The sequence below is a fragment of the Oncorhynchus mykiss genome, chromosome 9 (genome assembly GCF_013265735.2).
Source record: "Oncorhynchus mykiss isolate Arlee chromosome 9, USDA_OmykA_1.1, whole genome shotgun sequence".
In the NCBI taxonomy this organism is placed as follows: Eukaryota; Metazoa; Chordata; class Actinopteri; order Salmoniformes; family Salmonidae; genus Oncorhynchus; species Oncorhynchus mykiss.
Genome location: NC_048573.1, coordinates 60,144,027 through 60,163,707, shown reverse-complemented (window position 1 = coordinate 60,163,707; position 19,681 = coordinate 60,144,027). Strand labels below are relative to the sequence as shown.

At 43.6% G+C, this 19,681-nt stretch overlaps 1 protein-coding gene across 1 annotated transcript in view; it reads right to left on the bottom strand.

The window, feature by feature from the left end:
- LOC110532566 (integrin alpha-5) overlaps positions 1-19,259 on the bottom strand; it is an 84,011-nt gene extending 64,752 nt beyond the window's left edge. Inside the window, exon 1 of the mRNA XM_036988561.1 lies at positions 18,840-19,259. Coding sequence (XP_036844456.1) covers positions 18,840-19,036 — 197 coding nt within the window. The 5' untranslated portion in view covers positions 19,037-19,259. The remainder of the gene's footprint in view (positions 1-18,839) is intronic.
- Between the last annotated feature and the right edge of the window lie 422 nt (positions 19,260-19,681).

Here is a 19,681-nt window from a genome sequence, read left to right as displayed (position 1 = left end):
GCATCATATTTTCATGTTGAAATGTAACAGCATAAAGTTTAGTACGGAGACTTTGAGCAATCTGCTGCTGGGAATGGCAGTGTGGGTGGAAGAAAAACATTAGTGGCTTTCCTGCGTCTCCCGAAGCGAGACCCACCTCCCCAATCAGCAGCCCACTAACGATCCCAACCAACCCCAGTCTGATGGTTTCAGCAGTAATTAAACTAATTGATTTAGGCTGCTAGTGTCAAGCACACAACACAGAAACTCCTCAGTACAAACACAGACTCCTTAGTACAAACACACACTCCTCAGTACAAACACAGACTCCTTAGTACAAACACAGACTCCTCAGTACAAACACAGACTCCTCAGTACAATCACAGACTCCTGAGTACAATCACAGCCTCCTCAGTATAATCACAGACTCCTCAGTATAATGACTGTTGCTGGTGAGGGTTGTCTAATTTGAGGCTTCTGAAATCAGCAATATATAAGCCGCTGGTTGCAGCCACTATTTATAAGTTTTTTTTTTAAATGAAGGGGCATTGTATAATGGTGGAAACTGTTGGTCTACCTCTGATTTTCCCAGGCTTAACCCAATAGAGTTTATGATGACGTTCGAGAGAGAGGCAGTCAGAAGCCAAATTCCTCTCGTCCCCTTCCCACCCAAACACAGCTTTTTACCCATTCCACAGTTAATGGTCTTCCTCCCAGCTGCAAAGCTTATGGCACTTGAACACTATTATAATTGTTTTAAGCCAGCCAGGGAAAAAACAGATGCAGCTTTGACTAAATAGCAAGAAATCACAATCACATTTTGTTGGACTACCAGATGGTGACTGCAGGCGGCTGCAGTCACCATCTGCAGTCGTAAACCCTGGCTGCAATGGGAATGGTATGGCACAGACAGATTCCCAGGGAACTGGTAGGTCTACGTATGAGGGAAAGACCTGAGAAAGGGCAGCAGGACTGGAGCCTTTAAATGAACAAGGCAGGAATCACCTGGAATTAAGTCCAGAAAACTGCCAAGGGAAGAGTTTGCTGAAAATGCACTGGTGAGGACCTCCGCTCCACAAACAGTTCAAAATAATAAAGTAAAGGAGCCTTCAAAAACGTTGGTCCAAACCTCAGCTAGGGATGGGACTGCCTGAACAACAGTCACTCAACTAACTCTCCACAGAGTTTACACTTCTAAATCAAATCCTCACATAAGGAGAAACTGAATTAGCTCAAGTGTAGTGACCCAGACTGAGCCCGTGGCACTCTTGACCTCCCTTCCTACCTCTCCCTAGCAGATATTGAGATCTATCCTGAGCCCAAAACCCAATGAGTAAACAGCTACAGCAGCAACGGTCTCTCTTCCACTTTGAGAAACTGACTGCCGCACTGCCTTGACGAACTGACGCCAATAAACTAAAGAAAATGCATGGCTGTAGAAGAGGACGGTCTTCAGTCAGCAAAGCCAACAAACTGTCAAATGGGACCGTCACCAAGTATGGCATCGTCACATTATTACTGGACTGAATCACTGGAGCTATTTCAGACTAACTATTCCACTGTGGAGGGGAATGCCAGTTGAATAGTACTGTAATGTAACAACTTATTTTGCACCACATGGAGCCATGACACATGGCCTTCAGTCAGACACACGGCCTTCAGTCAGACACACAGCCTTCAGTCAGACACACGGCCTTCAGTCACACACACGGCCTTCAGTCAGACACACGGCCTTCAGTCAGACACACGGCCTACGGTTCGATCAGAGCCAACGCCAAACCGGGAAACAGACTGTCTGACTCCCAACTGCTATTTTGTCTGGTCATCCACTCAGCACTACACACAGGCACACGTGCACAGACACACGCACTCACACAAACACAGCATTTGTGTAGTTCTGCTGTCCAGGATCTCCTTACTCTTATGGGACAGGCAGAGGATGATGAGAGTACCAGGGCCTGCTGGGACAGTTAGAGCTGAATGAGAGAGAGCACTGTGCAGAACGCTCACTCATACAACCAGTAAGCTGCTACAGTAGGCTGTATCCAATGACTAAATGAGGTAGGAACCTGCACTGGAAAGTATTATTTTGAGAATTATGGAACAGTTCCCATCTCATTAGGGTTTCCTAACAATTTACCAAAACTACCCAGCATCCAGGTTAAAACATTCTTTGTCAAACTCCCATCTTGAGTACTGTTCTTCAAAAGCAGGAGTTAGAACAAAAACTACACACCCACCAATGTTGATCTGATAAACATTATCCCATCTCCAGAACCGGATCTTAATGTCACTGCAAAAAAATGTCCTCCCAAAGGACATTGGTCCTGTGCAGTGGAGCAGGAGGCTTGCAAATCAACAGAACTGGCCCAGGTGCAGAGAGCCACACATACACTACACTGCTGTTTCGTTTCAGGGTCGTTCCACCTCAAACAGCACAAGAGGATTGACACCCACCATTTCTGATTGTTCTGGAATCATTTCTGTTGCTAGAAAGAAATAAGATTGGCATTTCTGCTTTTGTTGATATATAATTGAATCTCTTGAGAAATGATATTTTTTTGCGATTGCTTACAAACTTGTTGCGGAATTTGACTCATTGTGTCAAAACTCTACACACAAGCCAAATAAGACAACGCTTAGAGATAAACATCTCACTTCTATGGCAAAATGAAACTCTGCAATCAAAACCTAAAAATCCTTTTTCAAAATTGTAAATTTGCAACAAAATTATACACACATGCACCATTTTAATTACTCTTTCAAAGCAGCAACACACTGATGTCTTTAGTACTTTGTAGTACATTTTCTCATAAAGACTTACATCTACTCACATTCCAATGAACACACAAATAGAAAGGCTTCAGCAAAAAATATAAATGGCTTATTTTTTGACATTGCAGGCTTTTACAACAACAAAAACACAAAGAAAAGTAGAATTACAGTACAGTAATCAATACAATATGTTACTGTAAACTCACGTAAACAAAAATAATTAGTAAAATTGCAGTGCGATGGTAAACAAATAATAGTATTGTAAGGGATTGCACACACTGTACATAGATTTTTCTATTGTTTTCTATTGTGTTATTGACTGTACGTTTGTTTATGTGTAACTCTGTGTTGTTTTTGTCACACTGCTTTGCTTTGTCTTGGCCAGGTCGCTGTTGTAAATGAGAACTTGTTCTCAACTGGCCTACCTGGTTAAATAAAGGTGAAATTTAAAAAAAAATAATAATAAAAGGGATGGGGTGGATGGTTTATGGATCCCGCCTTCTGTTAGGGTCTGGCCACATCACTCATCCACATCACAAACAATGTCATCCCTGGCTAAGCAACAGGGAAAATATCGCCTTGACTGTTGTATGCAACCCTGGACTGAGCCCACCTCAATGTCTCCACATGCCTCTTCCATTGCTTGCATTAGAGGCAGGCAGTCATGTGGTTGGTGGTCATACACTTTCCAATGCCAAGCCGACAATAATTCCTCAATCGGTTTGAGAAATGGGGAGTAAGGGGGTAAGTATACAACTGTGAAGTTATTGTGGTTGGTGAACCAGTCCCTGACCAGAGCAGCCTGGTGGAAACTAACATTATCCCAGATGAGAACAAACCTGGGCTGCTCTGGTCCGTCCTGTACAACTGCATTATGTAATGCATCCAGAAATATGATTATGTGTGCAGTATTGTAGGGACCGAGGGTGGCATGGTGATGGAGAACTCCTTGCAGACTAATGGCGGCACACAAGGTGATATTTCAAAGTCCAGGACTCTCTAACAGAAAATGCATACACTGTACCGTGAATATGGTGTTTAATAAAAATACAGAACTACAATGTTTACATTTTCACAAGGATGGGGGTGGGTTGGGTCAGACACATTCAGTCAAAAACTACAAGCTACAGGCAAGGCAGGTGCCCCCACAGACAAGGAGGTCTTTGACTAACGCTGTTTCTCTCAAATGGAACCCTGTACAGCTGCTTCAGCGTAAGTTGGTGTTGACGCAAGATGCGGCAGAGTGTCGACATACTGACACGGTTGATATTATGGAATGTTGTGTGATCTGCGATGATTTGCTCTCGTAGTTTATGTAGGCGGATGGTGTTGTTTGTAAACACTAGATTGACAATGGCCAGTTCCTGTTCATGGTGAACAGACATTGCCTTCAACCCTCAGGAGGTCGTCTGGAAGTTCTGTAGAAAATGCAAGAATGTCATCATTGGTTAGGTTATTATTTTTTTACATACTTTTCACAGTAACATCAAAACAGTATTACATGTACTTCACAGCACTATGCCTATTTTTTTGTTCACTGAGGAGCATAGACTTAATATTGTAGGACTACATTGTATTGTACTGTGATGCAGAATGATGTGCAAAAATTACATAGGTACAGTCTTGTGTAGAAAGTTGACAACATACCTGTTCTCCAGTCTAAATGTCCATATTATGGATGCTACCATGTAGCGAGTCAGGTTGGGCTGGACTCTGCCCAGCCTCCCTCATCGTCAGGCCATGACTTATGACATGGTCCACCAAAGTGGCCCTAATGCCGTCGGAAATATGTCTCCGTCTATTGCCTGGTCCCTTTCTTCGTTCTTGTCCTCGTCCTCATCCTACTCCTCTCTCTCTTCCTCTACCTCTTCCTCTGGCTCTCACTGCCTCCATGTTTGCAAAGTTCTCACAAAAGTGGGGAGCTTATCTGAGGTCTATTTGTAGTGGTGAAGCTCAGACTAATTGGGGTTCAATTACTGTAGAATGTTTTCATGTGTGTGTGTGGGTGATGCCAATTTCAGGTATGTTTTTCTTTTTGAATAATTTTCCATATGATTGCAAGAGATATCATTCTTGAACGAAGTGTCTAATGTAAGAAACAGTCTGTAGTGTGTTGCAGAACTGCAAACAATGTGCAAAGCAGAAAAAGTGTTTACACTTTTGGTGCCTTTGTTTAATGATCGTCCTCGCAGTGGTAGACCACGTGTAACAACACCTGCACAGGATTGGTACATCCGAACATCACAAATGCGGGACAGGTACAGGATGGCAACAACAACTGCCCGAGTTACACCAGGAATGCACAATCCCTCCATCAGTGCTCAGACTGTCCGCAATAGGCTGAGAGAGGCTGGACTGAGGGCTTGTAGGTCTGTTGTAAGTCACCAGATAACGTTGACTGGCAAAAAGTGCTCTTCACTGACAGGTCAAGGTTTTGTCTCGCCAGGGGTGATGGTCGGATTCACGTTTATCTTCGAAGGAATGAGCGGTACACCGAGGCCTGTACTCTGGAGCGGGATCGATTTGTAGGTGGAGGGTCCGTCATGGTCTGGGGCGGTGTGTCACAGCATCATCGGACTGAGCTTGTTGTCATTGCAGGTAATCTCAACACTGTGCGTGACAGGGAAGACATCATGCTCCCTCATGTGGTACCCTTCCTGCAGGCTCATCCTGACATGACCCTCCAGCATGACAATGTCACCAGCCATACTGCTCATTCTGTGCGTGATTTCCTGCAAGACAGGGAAGTCAGTGTTCTGCCATGGCCAGCGAAGAGCCCAGATTTCAATCCTATTGAGCACGTCTGGAGGCTGAGGGCTAGGGCCCTTCCCCCCTAGAAATGTCCGGGAACTTGCAGGTGCCTTGGTGGAAGAGTGGGGAAACATCTCACATCAAGAACTGGCAAATCTGGTGCAGTCCACGAGGAGCAGATGCACTGCAGTACTTCATGTAGCTGGTGACCACACCAGATACTGACTGATACTTTTGATTTTGACCCCCCCTTTGTTCAGGGACACATTATTCCACTTATGTTAGTCACACGTCTGTGGAACTTGTTCAGATTGTCTCAGTTGTTGAATCTTATGTTCATACAAACATTTACAGATGTTAAGTTTGCTGAAAATAAACACAGTTGACAGTGAGAGGACATTTCTTTTTTTGCTTAGTTTAGTATCAGTTCTCTATGTTTAACAAGTAGTAAGGAGCTGCGCCTCGGATTATTGTTCATTTATCCCATGTAATGTATTCTCAGTGAATTTGGAGATGTTTCGTCCCCCACCCCCAATTAAGAGAAATTAGTCATTGAATACATCCTGATATTATTATATATTTTTATTGGATGTATTTAACCTTTATTTAACTAGGCAAGTCAGTTAATAACAAATTCTTATTTACAATGACAGCTTACCGGGGAAAAGTGGTTTAACTGCTTTGTTCAGGGGCAGAATTACAGATTTTTACCTTGTCAGCTGAGCGATTCGATCCAGCAACCTTTCGGTTACTAGCCCAACACTCTAACCACTAGGCTCCCTGGCTAGTTCTGACCACTAGATGGTGCTGTTCCTGTTATTAGGAGACTGCTTTAAAAAAATAGTCTATAGAGCAGGTATGACAGCAACCCATGCTTTGGTTTTGTTTACCTGGCCACTGTTTCAAATGCTAACTTTTTATAATTTGTGTCACAAATCCAATGCAAGTCAATGGTACCTATATTAGTATTTTCACACGTCATGTCCAAACCATCCTAAAGTATACATGATTTGGATATGAAGCGTGAAAATGCTAAAATAGGAACCATTGACTTGCATTGTATTTGTGCCACAAATGCTAAACAGGACAGGGATAAAGCAGCACTGGTTACTGTGCAGGTTACAGCATTGAAATAGAATTGCATTCCATTATGGCCTCATCGACTTGAATGGGGACGTCACTTCTAGTAATTCTATTTCTATGGGCTACAGTACCGCTACTCTAACATTGCACGTTTTGATTTGGGAGATATATTATGTGATGGGGTTTCCCATTCATTTTAACGTATTTCATGGTTATAATCTAGAGTAGTGAATGATGAACATCATTCCAGATACCCTCAGTTCCTCTGTGAAACATAAATACATCTGTGGTTTGTTTTACTTTACTTGATTTGTGATTATGGGCTCAAAATTAAATCAAATAATCCCAATTCAAATATGTGGGGGAATACTAGTTGAATGTTTTAATTTATCTTGCCATTTATCTTGCCATCTTTCTATGGTGATGGAGTGAAATGAGAAGCACAGAAGTACTTTAGCTCATTCAGCAAACCCACCAACCGTGTCATTTCACTGCAACATGGGTTTCATTCAGCAAACCCACCAACCATGTAATTTCACTGCAACATGGGTTTCATTCAGCAAACCCACCAACCGTGTCATTTCACTGCAACATGGGTTTCATTCAGCAAACCCACCAACCGTGTCATTTCACTGCAACATGGGTTTCATTCAGCAAACCCACCAACCATGTAATTTCACTGCAACATGGGTTTCATTCAGCAAACCCACCAACCGTGTCATTTCACTGCAACATGGGTTTCATTCAGCAAACCCACCAACCGTGTCATTTCACTGCAACATGGGTTTCATTCAGCAAACCCACCAACCATGTAATTTCACTGCAACATGGGTTTCATTCAGCAAACCCACCAACCGTGTCATTTCACTGCAACATGGGTTTCATTCAGCAAACCCACCAACCGTGTCATTTCACTGCAACATGGGTTTCAATTCAGCAAACCCACCAACCGTGTCATTTCACTGCAACATGGGTTTCATTCAGCAAACCCACCAACCGTGTCATTTCACTGCAACACGGGTTTCATTCAGCAAACCCACCAACCGTGTCATTTCACTGCAACATGGGTTTCATTCAGCAAACTCACCAACCGTGTCATTTCACTGCAACAAGTGTTTCATTCAGCAAACCCACAAACCGTGTAATTTCACTGCAACATGGGTTTCATTCAGCAAACCCACCAAGCGTGTCATTTCACTGCAACATGGGTTTCATTCAGCAAACCCACAAACCGTGTCATTTCACTGCAACAAGTGTTTTATTCAGCAAACCCACAAACTGTGTCATTTCACTGCAACACGGGTTTCATTCAGCAAACCCACCAACCGTGTAATTTCACTGCAACGAGTGTTTCATTCAGCAAACCCACTAACTGTGTCATTTCACTGCAACAAGGGTTTCATAAGTGGCAAGTTGGTCATTTAAAACCCCATACTCTTTCTTCATAAACATGGAGCTGAGGTTAGAGATGCTGTCACGCCCTGACCTTAGAGATCCTTATTTATTCTCTATGTTTGGTTAGGTCAGGGTGTGACTCGGGTGGGAAAATCTATGTTTTCTATTTCTTTGTTGTTTTTCCGAGTGTGGTTCCAAATCAGAGGCAGCTGTCTATCGTTGTTTCTGATTGGGGATCATATATAAGTTGTGATTTTCCGTTTGGGTTTTGTGGGGTGTTTTTTCTGTTTAGTGTCTGTGCCTGACGGAACTGTTCGCTTTCATTTTTTTGATTGGTTATTTTTGTTTGAGTGTTTCTTGAAAATAAATATCATGAACACTTTCCACGCTGCGTTTTGGTCCACTCCTCCTTCCACCGACGAGAGCCGTTACAGAACACCCCACCAAAAAAAGGACCAAGCAGCGTAGCCAGGAGGACTGGACATGGGAGGAAACCCTGGAGGGGGAAGGACCCTGGACACGGTCGGGGAGTATCGCCTTCCAAGGGAGCAGATGGAGGCAGCGAGAGCAGCACGGCGACTATACGAAGGGTTAGCTCAACGACGGAAGCACGAGAGGCAGCGAGAGCAGAACGGCGACTATATGAAGGGTTAGCTCAACGACCGAAGCACGAGAGGCAGCCCCCCAAATTTTTAGGGGGGGCATACGGGTTGGCGAGCGGAGCGAGCGGAACTAAGGGGTGAACGAGAACCAACTCCCTGTAAATACAATGAGTTGTGCCACGTTTTACGGTTCTGCGCACCGTGCCTTCAGTGCGCATCCACAGCCCGATACGCTCTGTGCAAGCTCCCCGCAGTTGCTGTGCTAGAGTAGGCATTTAGCCAGGACGGATTGTGCCGGCTCAGCGCTCCTGGTCTCCGGTGCGTCTCTTTGGCCCAGGATATCCTGTGCCAGCTCTACACACGGTATCCCTAGTTCGCCAGCACAACCCAGTGCGGCCTGTGCCTGCTCCCCGCACGTGCCGTGCTACAGGGGGTATTCAGCCAGGACGCGTTGTGCCAGCTCTACGCTCCAGACCTCCAGTGCGCTTCCACGGCTCAGTATATCCTGCGCCTCCAGTGCGCCTTCATACCCCAGTGCGTCCTGTGCCAGTTCTCCACACTCACCGTGCTAATGTGGGTATCCAGCCAGGACACGTTGTGGCAGCTCCACGTATCAGGCTTCCAGTACGTTTCCTCAGTCCGGTGAGACCTGTTCCAGCTCCACGTACGAAGCCTCCAGCGACGGTCCCCAGTCCGGAGCCTCCAGCGACGGACCCCAGTTAAGAGCTTGCAGCAACGATCTACGGTCCAGAAGTCCCGGCGACGATCCCTGCACCGGAGGCGCCACCGAAGTGGGGGGAGCCTAAAGCGGAGCGGGGTCTGCGTCCCACACTGGAGCCCCCACCGAGAGTAGATGCCCACCCGGACCCTCCCCTATAGGTTCAGGTTAGTGGCCGGAGTCCACACATTTGGGGGTGTACTGTCAAGCCCTGACCTTAGAGACCCTTATTTATTCTCTATGTTTGATTAGGTCAGGGTGTGACTCAGGTGGGAAAATCTATGTTTTCTATTTCTTTGTTGTTTTTCCGAGTGTGGTTCCAAATCAGAGGCAGCTGTCTATCGTTGTTTCTGATTGGGGATCATATATAAGTTGTGATTTTCCGTTTGGGTTATGTGGGGTGTTCTTTCTGTTTAGTGTCTGTGCCTGACGGAACTGTTCGCTTTCATTTTTTTGGGATTTGTTATTTTTGTTTGAGTGTTTCTTGAAAATAAATATTATGAACACTTTCCCTCTTGGTCCACTCTTCCTTCCACCGACGAGAGCCGTTACAGACGCTATATATTTCTGATGCCAAATTGCAATCCACCCCCAGCTCTGAAAAATCCCCAAACCCCTAATTTACACACCCCCATGGACCTCATAAACATGAGGGATGTTTTAACTACAGGCCGTTCACACCTTTCCACAGTGACCACAGAGGGGGGTCCTTCCCACCTCTATACGGAAAAACAGTGAAGCCGATGGGAGAAGAGTCACTCAGCCATCCCTCTGATCACCTCCCATTCACCACAGCTGTCTGGAAACAAACGGTCTCTGTTATCTCCCAAGCACCCTCTTGTGCAAACTGACTGCCAGAGTAGCAGAAATGTGGTCAATTCCATTTAATTGAAAATGTGAATCTGAACTGGAAAGAGCTAGTCTATTTTGATTCCAATGTTTGGTCTGGCTAGGTCCATTTTCCCTAAAAGAAGAATGCCGTTACCAAATCTGCACAATGAATAGAGTCCCTTTTTGACCCTAATAGGGTTAAACAAGCTAGGACTTCTGGCAGTAAATATTAAATCTACCTAAGTGTGTGTCGTCAGGGCGACTCAATCGACGAGTCAGCTGCTGAGTATGTGACGTCCTGAGGGCATTTCCCACCACACAGGCACAGCAGACCTAACACAGGGGTCCACAGGGCCAATTAGGCTTATCATGACAAAACACACGTACCTTTTTCCACTGACTGACCTACACACACACACACACTTCTTTATATAAGCCTCCTATTACCGAACAGGGCAGTAAAATCTAGACAGGCCTTCAATGTTTGAGACAGGGTTGTTTCATGACCTCGGTCACCAGGCTAAGCATGTCCCCATTAACCTTTCAAACAACACACTAATGTTACAGAGAGACCAGACCAACCTCACAGGCCTGAAGCATGAATAGAAAAAGACTCAAAGGCCTTTTAAAAAGTGAAGAAAGAAAGAAAATGGAGTCACATGGAAAGCTTCTCAGACGGAAAACAGCAAACCTTTTCTGACATCCCACAAAGAGCCCCATTGTCCAACACACAGGGCCATGAAAAGCAGCTAATCGCAGAGCAGAGAACCTGGGTGAAGAATAGCTTGGCAGCCCAAATACACATGCCCAATTTAAACAACTACCCCACACACAAACTGATTTATAAGAATCTCACAAAATAAAAGAATACCAACAATGAAAACAATACCAGAAACCTGTTTGATCATATATGGAGAGGGAGACAGTATAGACACAGAGGAAAAACATATGTTTTAGTAGCTAACAGAGCCCCCAGTGGGTCCAGTGTCAATATTGTATTTGCAGAAACTCTATTTAAGGGGGTAAACTCCAGGAAAGTGACCAACATGAACACGGTGACCTCAATCTGGGTACGTCACAGCCAAACCATCCATGATCTAATCCAGAACACCACCCCATCTAGACCACATGTGGCAGGGATAGGCTGGGAAACATTATCAGCAGCAGCAGAGGCATCCATGACCAAACATCTCCTTATGACTGTCTTGTAATGTAATCTGTACAGAACTACACCACATCGAAAGACAGACAGAGACTATCCTCAGTAATTCAGGTCAGCCCACCGGATTTGTGATGCACTGAGTATCTGACAGACTCCTTGAGTATATAACTTCATCATAGTTCAAAAGGTCTCTTGATATATCCTCTATTCTCTTCCTCTGACAGACAGATAGGAAAGCCTGCTGTTATTGGGACAGGAGCATGGAAACTTCTTTGATAAATCTATGAAGCAGACATCGATCAGTCAAGACAGACAAGACCCTTTGATAAATCTATGAAGCAGACATCGATCAGTCAAGACAGACAAGACCCTCGCGGACAGCCTGTCATCTATAGTCTGACCTCTGACCTCAGCCATCTTAGCAGTCCATCCCCTGATCCCTGTCTGGCACCAGAGACAGGGAAGGAGGAATGTGATGCTGCTGCTGGATGGATGGAGAGGTATTAGGCAGTCTTCTTCTCAACATGGTGGATCTGGCCGGCACCAGGGCCTCGCTGAGATTCATATATCAGGTTGAGGAGCAGACCTATCCTTACAAGGCCCCACACTGTGCTGCCTCTCCCTCTCTAGACTACTAACACACACACACACATGCTACTTCTCCCTAGTCCACACACACACACACACACACACACAGTTCATAGACCTTCAGGCAGTCTACCACGGTGGTGTCAGCGCATGGCTAGTGTCCTCTCTGTCTACTAGCTAACATCACTCTCCTAGACCAGGCCAGGGGCCTGACAGGAATCAGACACACGTACACCCTCATGGAGACATGCTATCAGTGAGGGTGAAAGTCTGTCAGTGTGTAGTAAGTAGGGTGAGGGAGATGAATGTGTGAGAAGGTTCAAGCTTGCTTTTTCTCATTTTTGTGTGTCTCTGTGGGCCTATGCTGCTGTTAAGGCTCGGAAATAAAACACACACACACACACACACACACACACACAGACAGACAGAGAGAACACCCTCCCCATCCCGGCCAGACTGACCTCACCCCTGTATTCCAGCTACTCCCCTACTCCCCCGTGTCGCCACAATGTGGGCGATAGTCTGATAACTGAGAAGAAAACGAGTGACAACTGGAAACTTTTCTGTTTCTGATGTGTCCGTTTCCTGTTGGTTTATGTTATTGACTTGTGAAGCTGTCACAAACAACGAGTGTGAAATGTGGACGTATTAGACTGATTTGGACCACTGGTTGCTAAATTTGACTCGGCTCTCATTCTGTGTTTGGTTTGGCTACACATTTGGTAGTAGCATTAGCATACACATTCAAATCAAATTGTATTTGTCACATGCTTCATAAACAACAAGTGTATGCTTCCTTACAGGCCCTTCCCAACAATGCAGAGAAAAATATATACAATACCAGTCAAAAGTTTGAACACACCTACTCACTCAAGGGTTTTTCTTTCATTTTACTATTTTCTAAATTATAGAATAATAGTGAAGACATCAAAACTATGAATTTATTTTTTATTTAACCAGGCAAGTCAGTTAAGAACAAATTATTATTTACAATGATGGCCTACAGCAGCCAAACCTGGATGACGCTGAGCCAATTGGGACTCCCAATCACAGCTAGTTGTGATACAGCCTGGATTCAAACCAGGGTGTCTGTAGTGACCACTCTGGCACTAAGATGCATTGCCTTAGACTGCTGTGCCACTCAGGAACCCTGTAATAACACATATGGAATCATTTAGTAACCTAAAAAAAGTGTTAAACAAATCAGAATATATTTTATATTTGAGATTCTTCAAAGTAGCCAGCCGTTGCCTTGATGACAGCTTTGCACATGCTTAGTATTCTCTCAACCAAATTCATGAGGTAGTCACCTGGAACGCATTTCAATTAACAGATGTGCCTTGTGAAAAGTTACAGAAGATGGCCCTATTTGGTAAAAGACCAAGTCCATATTTTGGCAAGCACAGCTCAAATAAGCAGAGAAACGACATGAAGGTCAGTCAATCTGGAAAACCATCCAGCACTATGACCCAGAGTTAACTCTGTTGCAGAGAATAAGTTCATTAGAGTTACCAGCCTCAGAAATGGTCAATTAACTACACCTCACAGAGTTCAGGTAACAGACACATCTGAACATCAACTGTTCAGAGGAGACTGCGTGAATCAGGCCTTCATGGTCGAATTGCTGCAAAGAAACCACTACTAAAGGACACCAATAAGAAGAAGAGACTTGCTTGGGCCAAGAAACACGAGCATTGGACATTAGACTGGTGGAAATCTGTCCTTTGGTCTGATGCGTCCAAATTGGAGATTTTTGGTTCCAACCGCCATGTCTTTGTGAGATGCAGTGTAGGTGAACGGATGATCTCTGCATGTGTGGTTCCCACCGTGAAGCATGGAAGAGGAGGTGTGATGGTGAGGGGGTGCTTTGCTAGTGACTGTCTGTGATTCATTTAGAATTCAAGGCACACTTAAACAGCATGGCTACCACAGCATTCTACAGCGATACCCCATCCCATCTGGTTTTCACTTAGTGGGACTATAATTTGTTTTTCAACAGGACAATGACCCAACACACCTCCAGGCTGTGTAAGGGCTATTTGACCAAGAAGGAGAGTGATGAGTGCTTTATCAGATGACGTGTCCTCCACAATCACCCGACCTCAATCCAATTCAGATGGTTTGGGATGAGTTGGACCGCAGAGTGAAGGAAAAGCAGCCAACAAGTGCTCAGCATATGTGGGAACTCCTTCAAGACTATTGGAAAAACATTCCAGTTGAAGCTGGTTGATAGAATGCCAAGAGTGTGCAAAACTGTTGTCATGACTGTCCTATGTGGGTCCGAATGTGTCAGGTCAGCTTGGCAATGGATGACAGTAACCAGACCCTCTCTCTCATTCACAGAAGGGGGAGGAGAGAGCTGTTGGGGGGTTGACAGCTCACACCCTGTCGTAAATTAGGAATGTTCCTTTGTCTTCAGAGACTTTTCCCGACAAAACTCTAACATATTCTAAAGCGAATACTGGAACGATATTTCTAACATAAGAATGTGGGAAATGGTCAGAGGTGATCTAAAAAATAATAATGTCATATAGGATGTTATTTGTGATGTCATAAAAAGTGTTATAAAGGAAATACTGTAACTTGAAAAGTATATGCACTACATGTATGAAGTCTCAATCCTTTACATTGTGCATGAAATATGAGCAATGAAAGTATTTTTGTTAAGATGGGAATTTGATTTTAGGAGAGACCATTCTACTACTCTTCAAACCATTCTATTCTACTACTCTTCTCAAATCACCGTATTCTACACCTTTCATCACCAACGGGAACTGTCAAAACAGCTGGCTAGCCTATCTTCCAAGGAGCATCTTCCAGAGAGAACAACAGTAGAAGACGGGGGAGGGGAGAACCCTTTTGGACAATCAGAGCCTCACAAGCGTGCCGCTGAAAGGCCCAACACCCTTCCTAAGGAGTGAGGGTTCCGACAGAGATCCACGGTGAACGAAGGCATTTAAACATAAATACGCTCATGATTTCTTACTCCAAATGGGTGGCGGTTCATGTGCAAAGGATATGATTACTGTGAGAATAGTTTCTAAAATGTATCAACGATAAGTGTCTTTTTCTCTCTCTCTCCCTGTGTAACAAGCCGCCATTTGTTACGTCAGTCCGCTAGGGACCTTTTCCTAATGTATTAAGTGTATATGTTATCCTGTCTTATCATTTAGTTAGCTAGTAAATAAATAATAAAACCAATTTGTGCAGTACTGAATCATAAGTACGACTGGAGTTTTTGCAGATGCAGGAGGTTACGACTGTTCAGAATGATGATATGATATGAGGTTATGATTAATACGTTGACTGTTTTATGGATGTGATAGATAGACAACAGCTCTCGTGGTGTCCCAAATTCCTAATGAGTTCATTGTTACAATATTAATTTAATTGGGTAACAATTAAACATAGTTAGTTGACTCGATAAATAACAGTCATCAGATTCATGAAAGTAAAGCCACAACACCGTTATCAAGGCAAAGGGTGGCTACTTTGAAGAATCTAAAATCTCAAATATATTTTGATTTGTTTAACACATTTTTGGTAGAAAATGTAGAAAATAGTTTTTAAAACTTAAGAAAACCCTGGAATGAGTAGGTGTGTCCAAACTTTTGACTGGTCCTTTAAATAATTGAAAAATGTAAAGATAGCAAGGAATAAATGCACAATGAATAACGATAACTTGGCTATATACACAAGTACAAAATCAAGTGTGTGGCAGATGCTAAATGCAGTATCCATCTTCTAGAACACAGTACACATGTTCTTGAATCTTAAACCCATTGTCTCTTCTCTCCTCCCCTTACCACGATGTCTCAGTTGTTAAAAGTTAAGATGAAGTCATCGGCGGGAGAGATGACTGCTGTTCATGCTGTTGCTGTGACTTCACACTACATATATGAGACAGACGGGGCCTGGGCAGACAGAGGGGGAGGGGGGTTAAAGACCGTGCAGATTGACATCAGACCAGCAGAGGGGGAGGAAGGGGTGAGGAGAAGGGAGGTAGAGGAGGTAGATGGGCTTTAACGGACTCTCCTCTGACTCAGTGTCTGCTAGCATCACATCCTAAATCATACAGCTTTGCTAGACCTGCCTGTGTCTGAACTGTAGTCAAGAGAACTAGAGAGGAGAAACAGTGGGAAACTGGAGTCACTGGCGACCCACTCTGCACAAAGCCCCTCTCCTAAACCCCTAGAACGCTCTGGCAGGTGAGACCGTTATGGCCAGACAGACACAAACACGGTCAGCCAGGACATCTGACTGCGTCTGACGCCGACACCCCAGCGAAGCTTCACTTTGGTTAATGATGAATTATTAAAATTACAGGGCAGATAGCTAGGTCCAGGCTGAGTCGCTGACACGGCCTACTGATGAGTGGTGGTCGACACACACAGCAAACAGCTCATGGACAGCAGTGACCGTCTGGGTGCCTTCCATCATCAACTACGTCTGTCTTCAGACTATCTATCAAATCAAATCAAAGTTTATTTGTCACGTGCTCCAAATACAACAGGTGTAGGTAGACCTTACAGTGAAATGCTTACTTACAGGCTCTAACCAATAGTGCGGGAAAAAAAAGGTCTACTGTACATGGTTGGTCGGGGCCATTTGAGGTAGTATGTACATGAATGTATAGTTAAAGTGACTATGCATATATGATAAACAGAGAGTAGCAGCAGCGTAAAAGAGGGGTTGGGGTGGGCACACAATGCAAATAGTCCGGGTTCTACCCTGACCACATTTTGGCTGTGCTGCTCAAGTAGTCTGTAAGTACCTGTAATAAGTGTGACATGGACTGTTTTAAACCCTTCTTAAAGAGTTTCTCCGGTACTTTCTCCGGTACTTACTTTCTAGCCAGTAGTTCTGAGAGTAGCACTCACGAGTCAAATATGGTCCCCGAAAACTGTGTACTACATCACATATGTGCAGATATGTGTACCACGTCATTGCTCGCTATCTCGCTCTGCTGTGTGTGCATCTTGAGGGGCTGAAGCTCATTGGTTAGAACTCAAATTGTTTAGGGTTGGCCCACATGGGGGGAAATGTAGGGAAAATGGCGCAAGCACAGCTTCCAGAAAAACAGTTGCTTTCAAACTAGGGATTTCGGGGCAAATGGAGGTAAGACAGTAATTCTGCTCATAGATGATATATGTATGAACTACACATTGACACATCCAGTCCAACGCGGGAGGTTTACAAATACTTAGCAGTCGCCAAAGTTCCGGAGAATGTCTTTGATGAATGATCTCAGCAGAACTATAGACTGGCAATTCACAGTAACAGAATTACGCTGAGATTCATATTTTTGATTTCAACGTTTAACAAAGCAGTCAACTCTATGCAGAAGGACTACTTTCAACAATTTACACAGAGTTTTCTAAAAACTCAAAAATACCTGCTCCGAATTAAGATTCAACGATGTCTGCAGAAAGAATGGGGTGTTAACTATGACATGACACATTGACACCCGGTAACGGAATTGCGGGAACGGAATTTCAACATGGGTCCCTGATCTGTACTACACAGAAATGCATAATAATTATGGATATCAATGTCATTTTCCTGATAGTGATGTATCCTAAATGGGCATACAAAGGTATACATATGCAAAATTCTCCTTTGCATATTTGGGTATTATTCTACACACTGGCTATTATTTTAATGAGTTCTGCCGCCAAACAAGACCACATTTGGTTGGTCTGAACCAACCATAGACGTCTATGCTTCACAAGTTTGGACATTAGAGATCAGTACAGTAAAGCGTAGTTCGGTACACTAGAGTGCATTATAGTGTACTCGACTGTAGTGTGCTCTATTGTACTAAACTCAACGTTTCTTTACTGTACTGAGCTCCACTGAACTCTACTGTACTGAACTATAATCTACTTTTCTTTACTCTACTCTACTGTGCAGTACTGTGCTTTCCAAACTTGGGAACCCAACTGTGGTTTGTGACTACTATGATTTCCCATTGTAGCCAACTCAATTGCAGAAATTCTGTTACCGATTTTTCTGAAATTCGTGTTTCAATCACTTAATAATTTATAGATATATTTTTTAAAGATCAGTCAAAACTAACTAAGCGATAAGTCTACCTTTACTTGTTACTTCTGTGAACTTTCATTATCCTCCTTCCTCATGAGGGAAAGAATTTAGAAGATATCTTGAGGATATGGGCATTTCAAGGCACAAGGCAATATTTCTTAAACTTAGAAGACAGAACATTTTCTCTGAAATTAGTTGGCAGGGGTCTTTACTTCAACATCGTGTTTTAATGTATTTCTAACACGTTTTAAGACTTTTTCTGGTAGATGTTTTCTAAGACCCCTTTTCCATCTGTCTGACCAGAAATCAAAGCCTTTGTTAATTCCACATTTTTAGGATGGAAAATGTTTGAAAAATGTATATATGCCTTAATTTCTCAAATATAGACTCTTAGTTTTCATTTTACACCCACTTTGACACGCTTCTGTGAACTTCACGTCCCTTTTACATGGAAATGACATGACAGGACTGATGTGATGGAGCCACTGCATGCCAGGATGCTGAGATAAAAGTCACAGCTTGTTTGTGACTCAGAGGTCACATTCCCACACGTTTTCCAATAGGAAAGATTACGTTTTTATTCCCAATCGTACCATAGGGCGGTCACTGGTCGTCATCATATGAGGGTAACCTTTTTCCAGTGCATCGTGCACGTGCACGGATGGATGGATTTGTAACCAAAACCAAAAGAGAAAATCTAATTCCATATGTGCATTTACCTGATGTAATAACTGATTTATTAAATGTAGGCTATACCAAAAGATTCAGTTGATACTCGGGAATAAACCCTCTAACCTCCTGAGATGTTTACCACTTACCATACAATGAAAATGACTGTCAATTACCTCATATTCCCCACCGTGTTCACAGTAACTTTCTAAATGACTTCCAGGATGGAAAAAATACTCACCTTGAAGAATTGGTCAAGTAAAATTCCACGGAATATCCAAAGTAGCTCCCATTAGGTCCGCTGTAGACAGAAGGGTTCTCCACGTCCAAGTTGAATGTATCACACAACGGTAGCAGAATTATTAGACAAACCCCAATGCAGAATAATGAGTAGTTCAGTTTTCCCGGTGTCTTCGAATGGTATCTTTTGGAACCCATTCTATTTCTCAATTAATCCACTAAAATTGTATTTGTTTTAATCAACACCTGCGTTGCTCTTATGTTTTTAGATCAGTAGAGCTTGTGGAGAGGTTGTTCTATTTCTCTAAACTGCATGCCTTGAAACTCAAACTCGCTGTATCTCTCCTAAATGCTCAGTCAGCTTCTTCCCTCGACTCGCTCTCCCTCACTACGCTCGCTCCTCTGTCCTAATTGAAAGGATATTGAAAGGAGGGAGTTCCTCGACTCGTGACAAACTTTTGAAGAGGTGGAGCTCTTAATTCAGAAAAAGACAGACAGAAGACCAACGTGTATCGTCAATCTAGAGTGGGCTACACTCAGAACGGAGTCATCTGTATGACACTGAAATCTTCCCGAACTGTCTGGAGAAATCTTCCCGATCTGGGTATTCTGATCATTTTATTCTCTCCTTGGCGCGCAGCCACCATTTGCGTTCAACCCTTTAGAATGTGGAGGGGATTTTGGTCTATCTGCCTAATAAAGATCACATGGTTGTCTCTCTGTAACCTTTTCTACCTGGGTGATGCTGACCAACAGAGATTTAACAAAGATAACCAGATACAGTATATTATTAACTTGTTGGTCAATTGATACAGAGTAACATCATCGGTATTTATCAGTTAA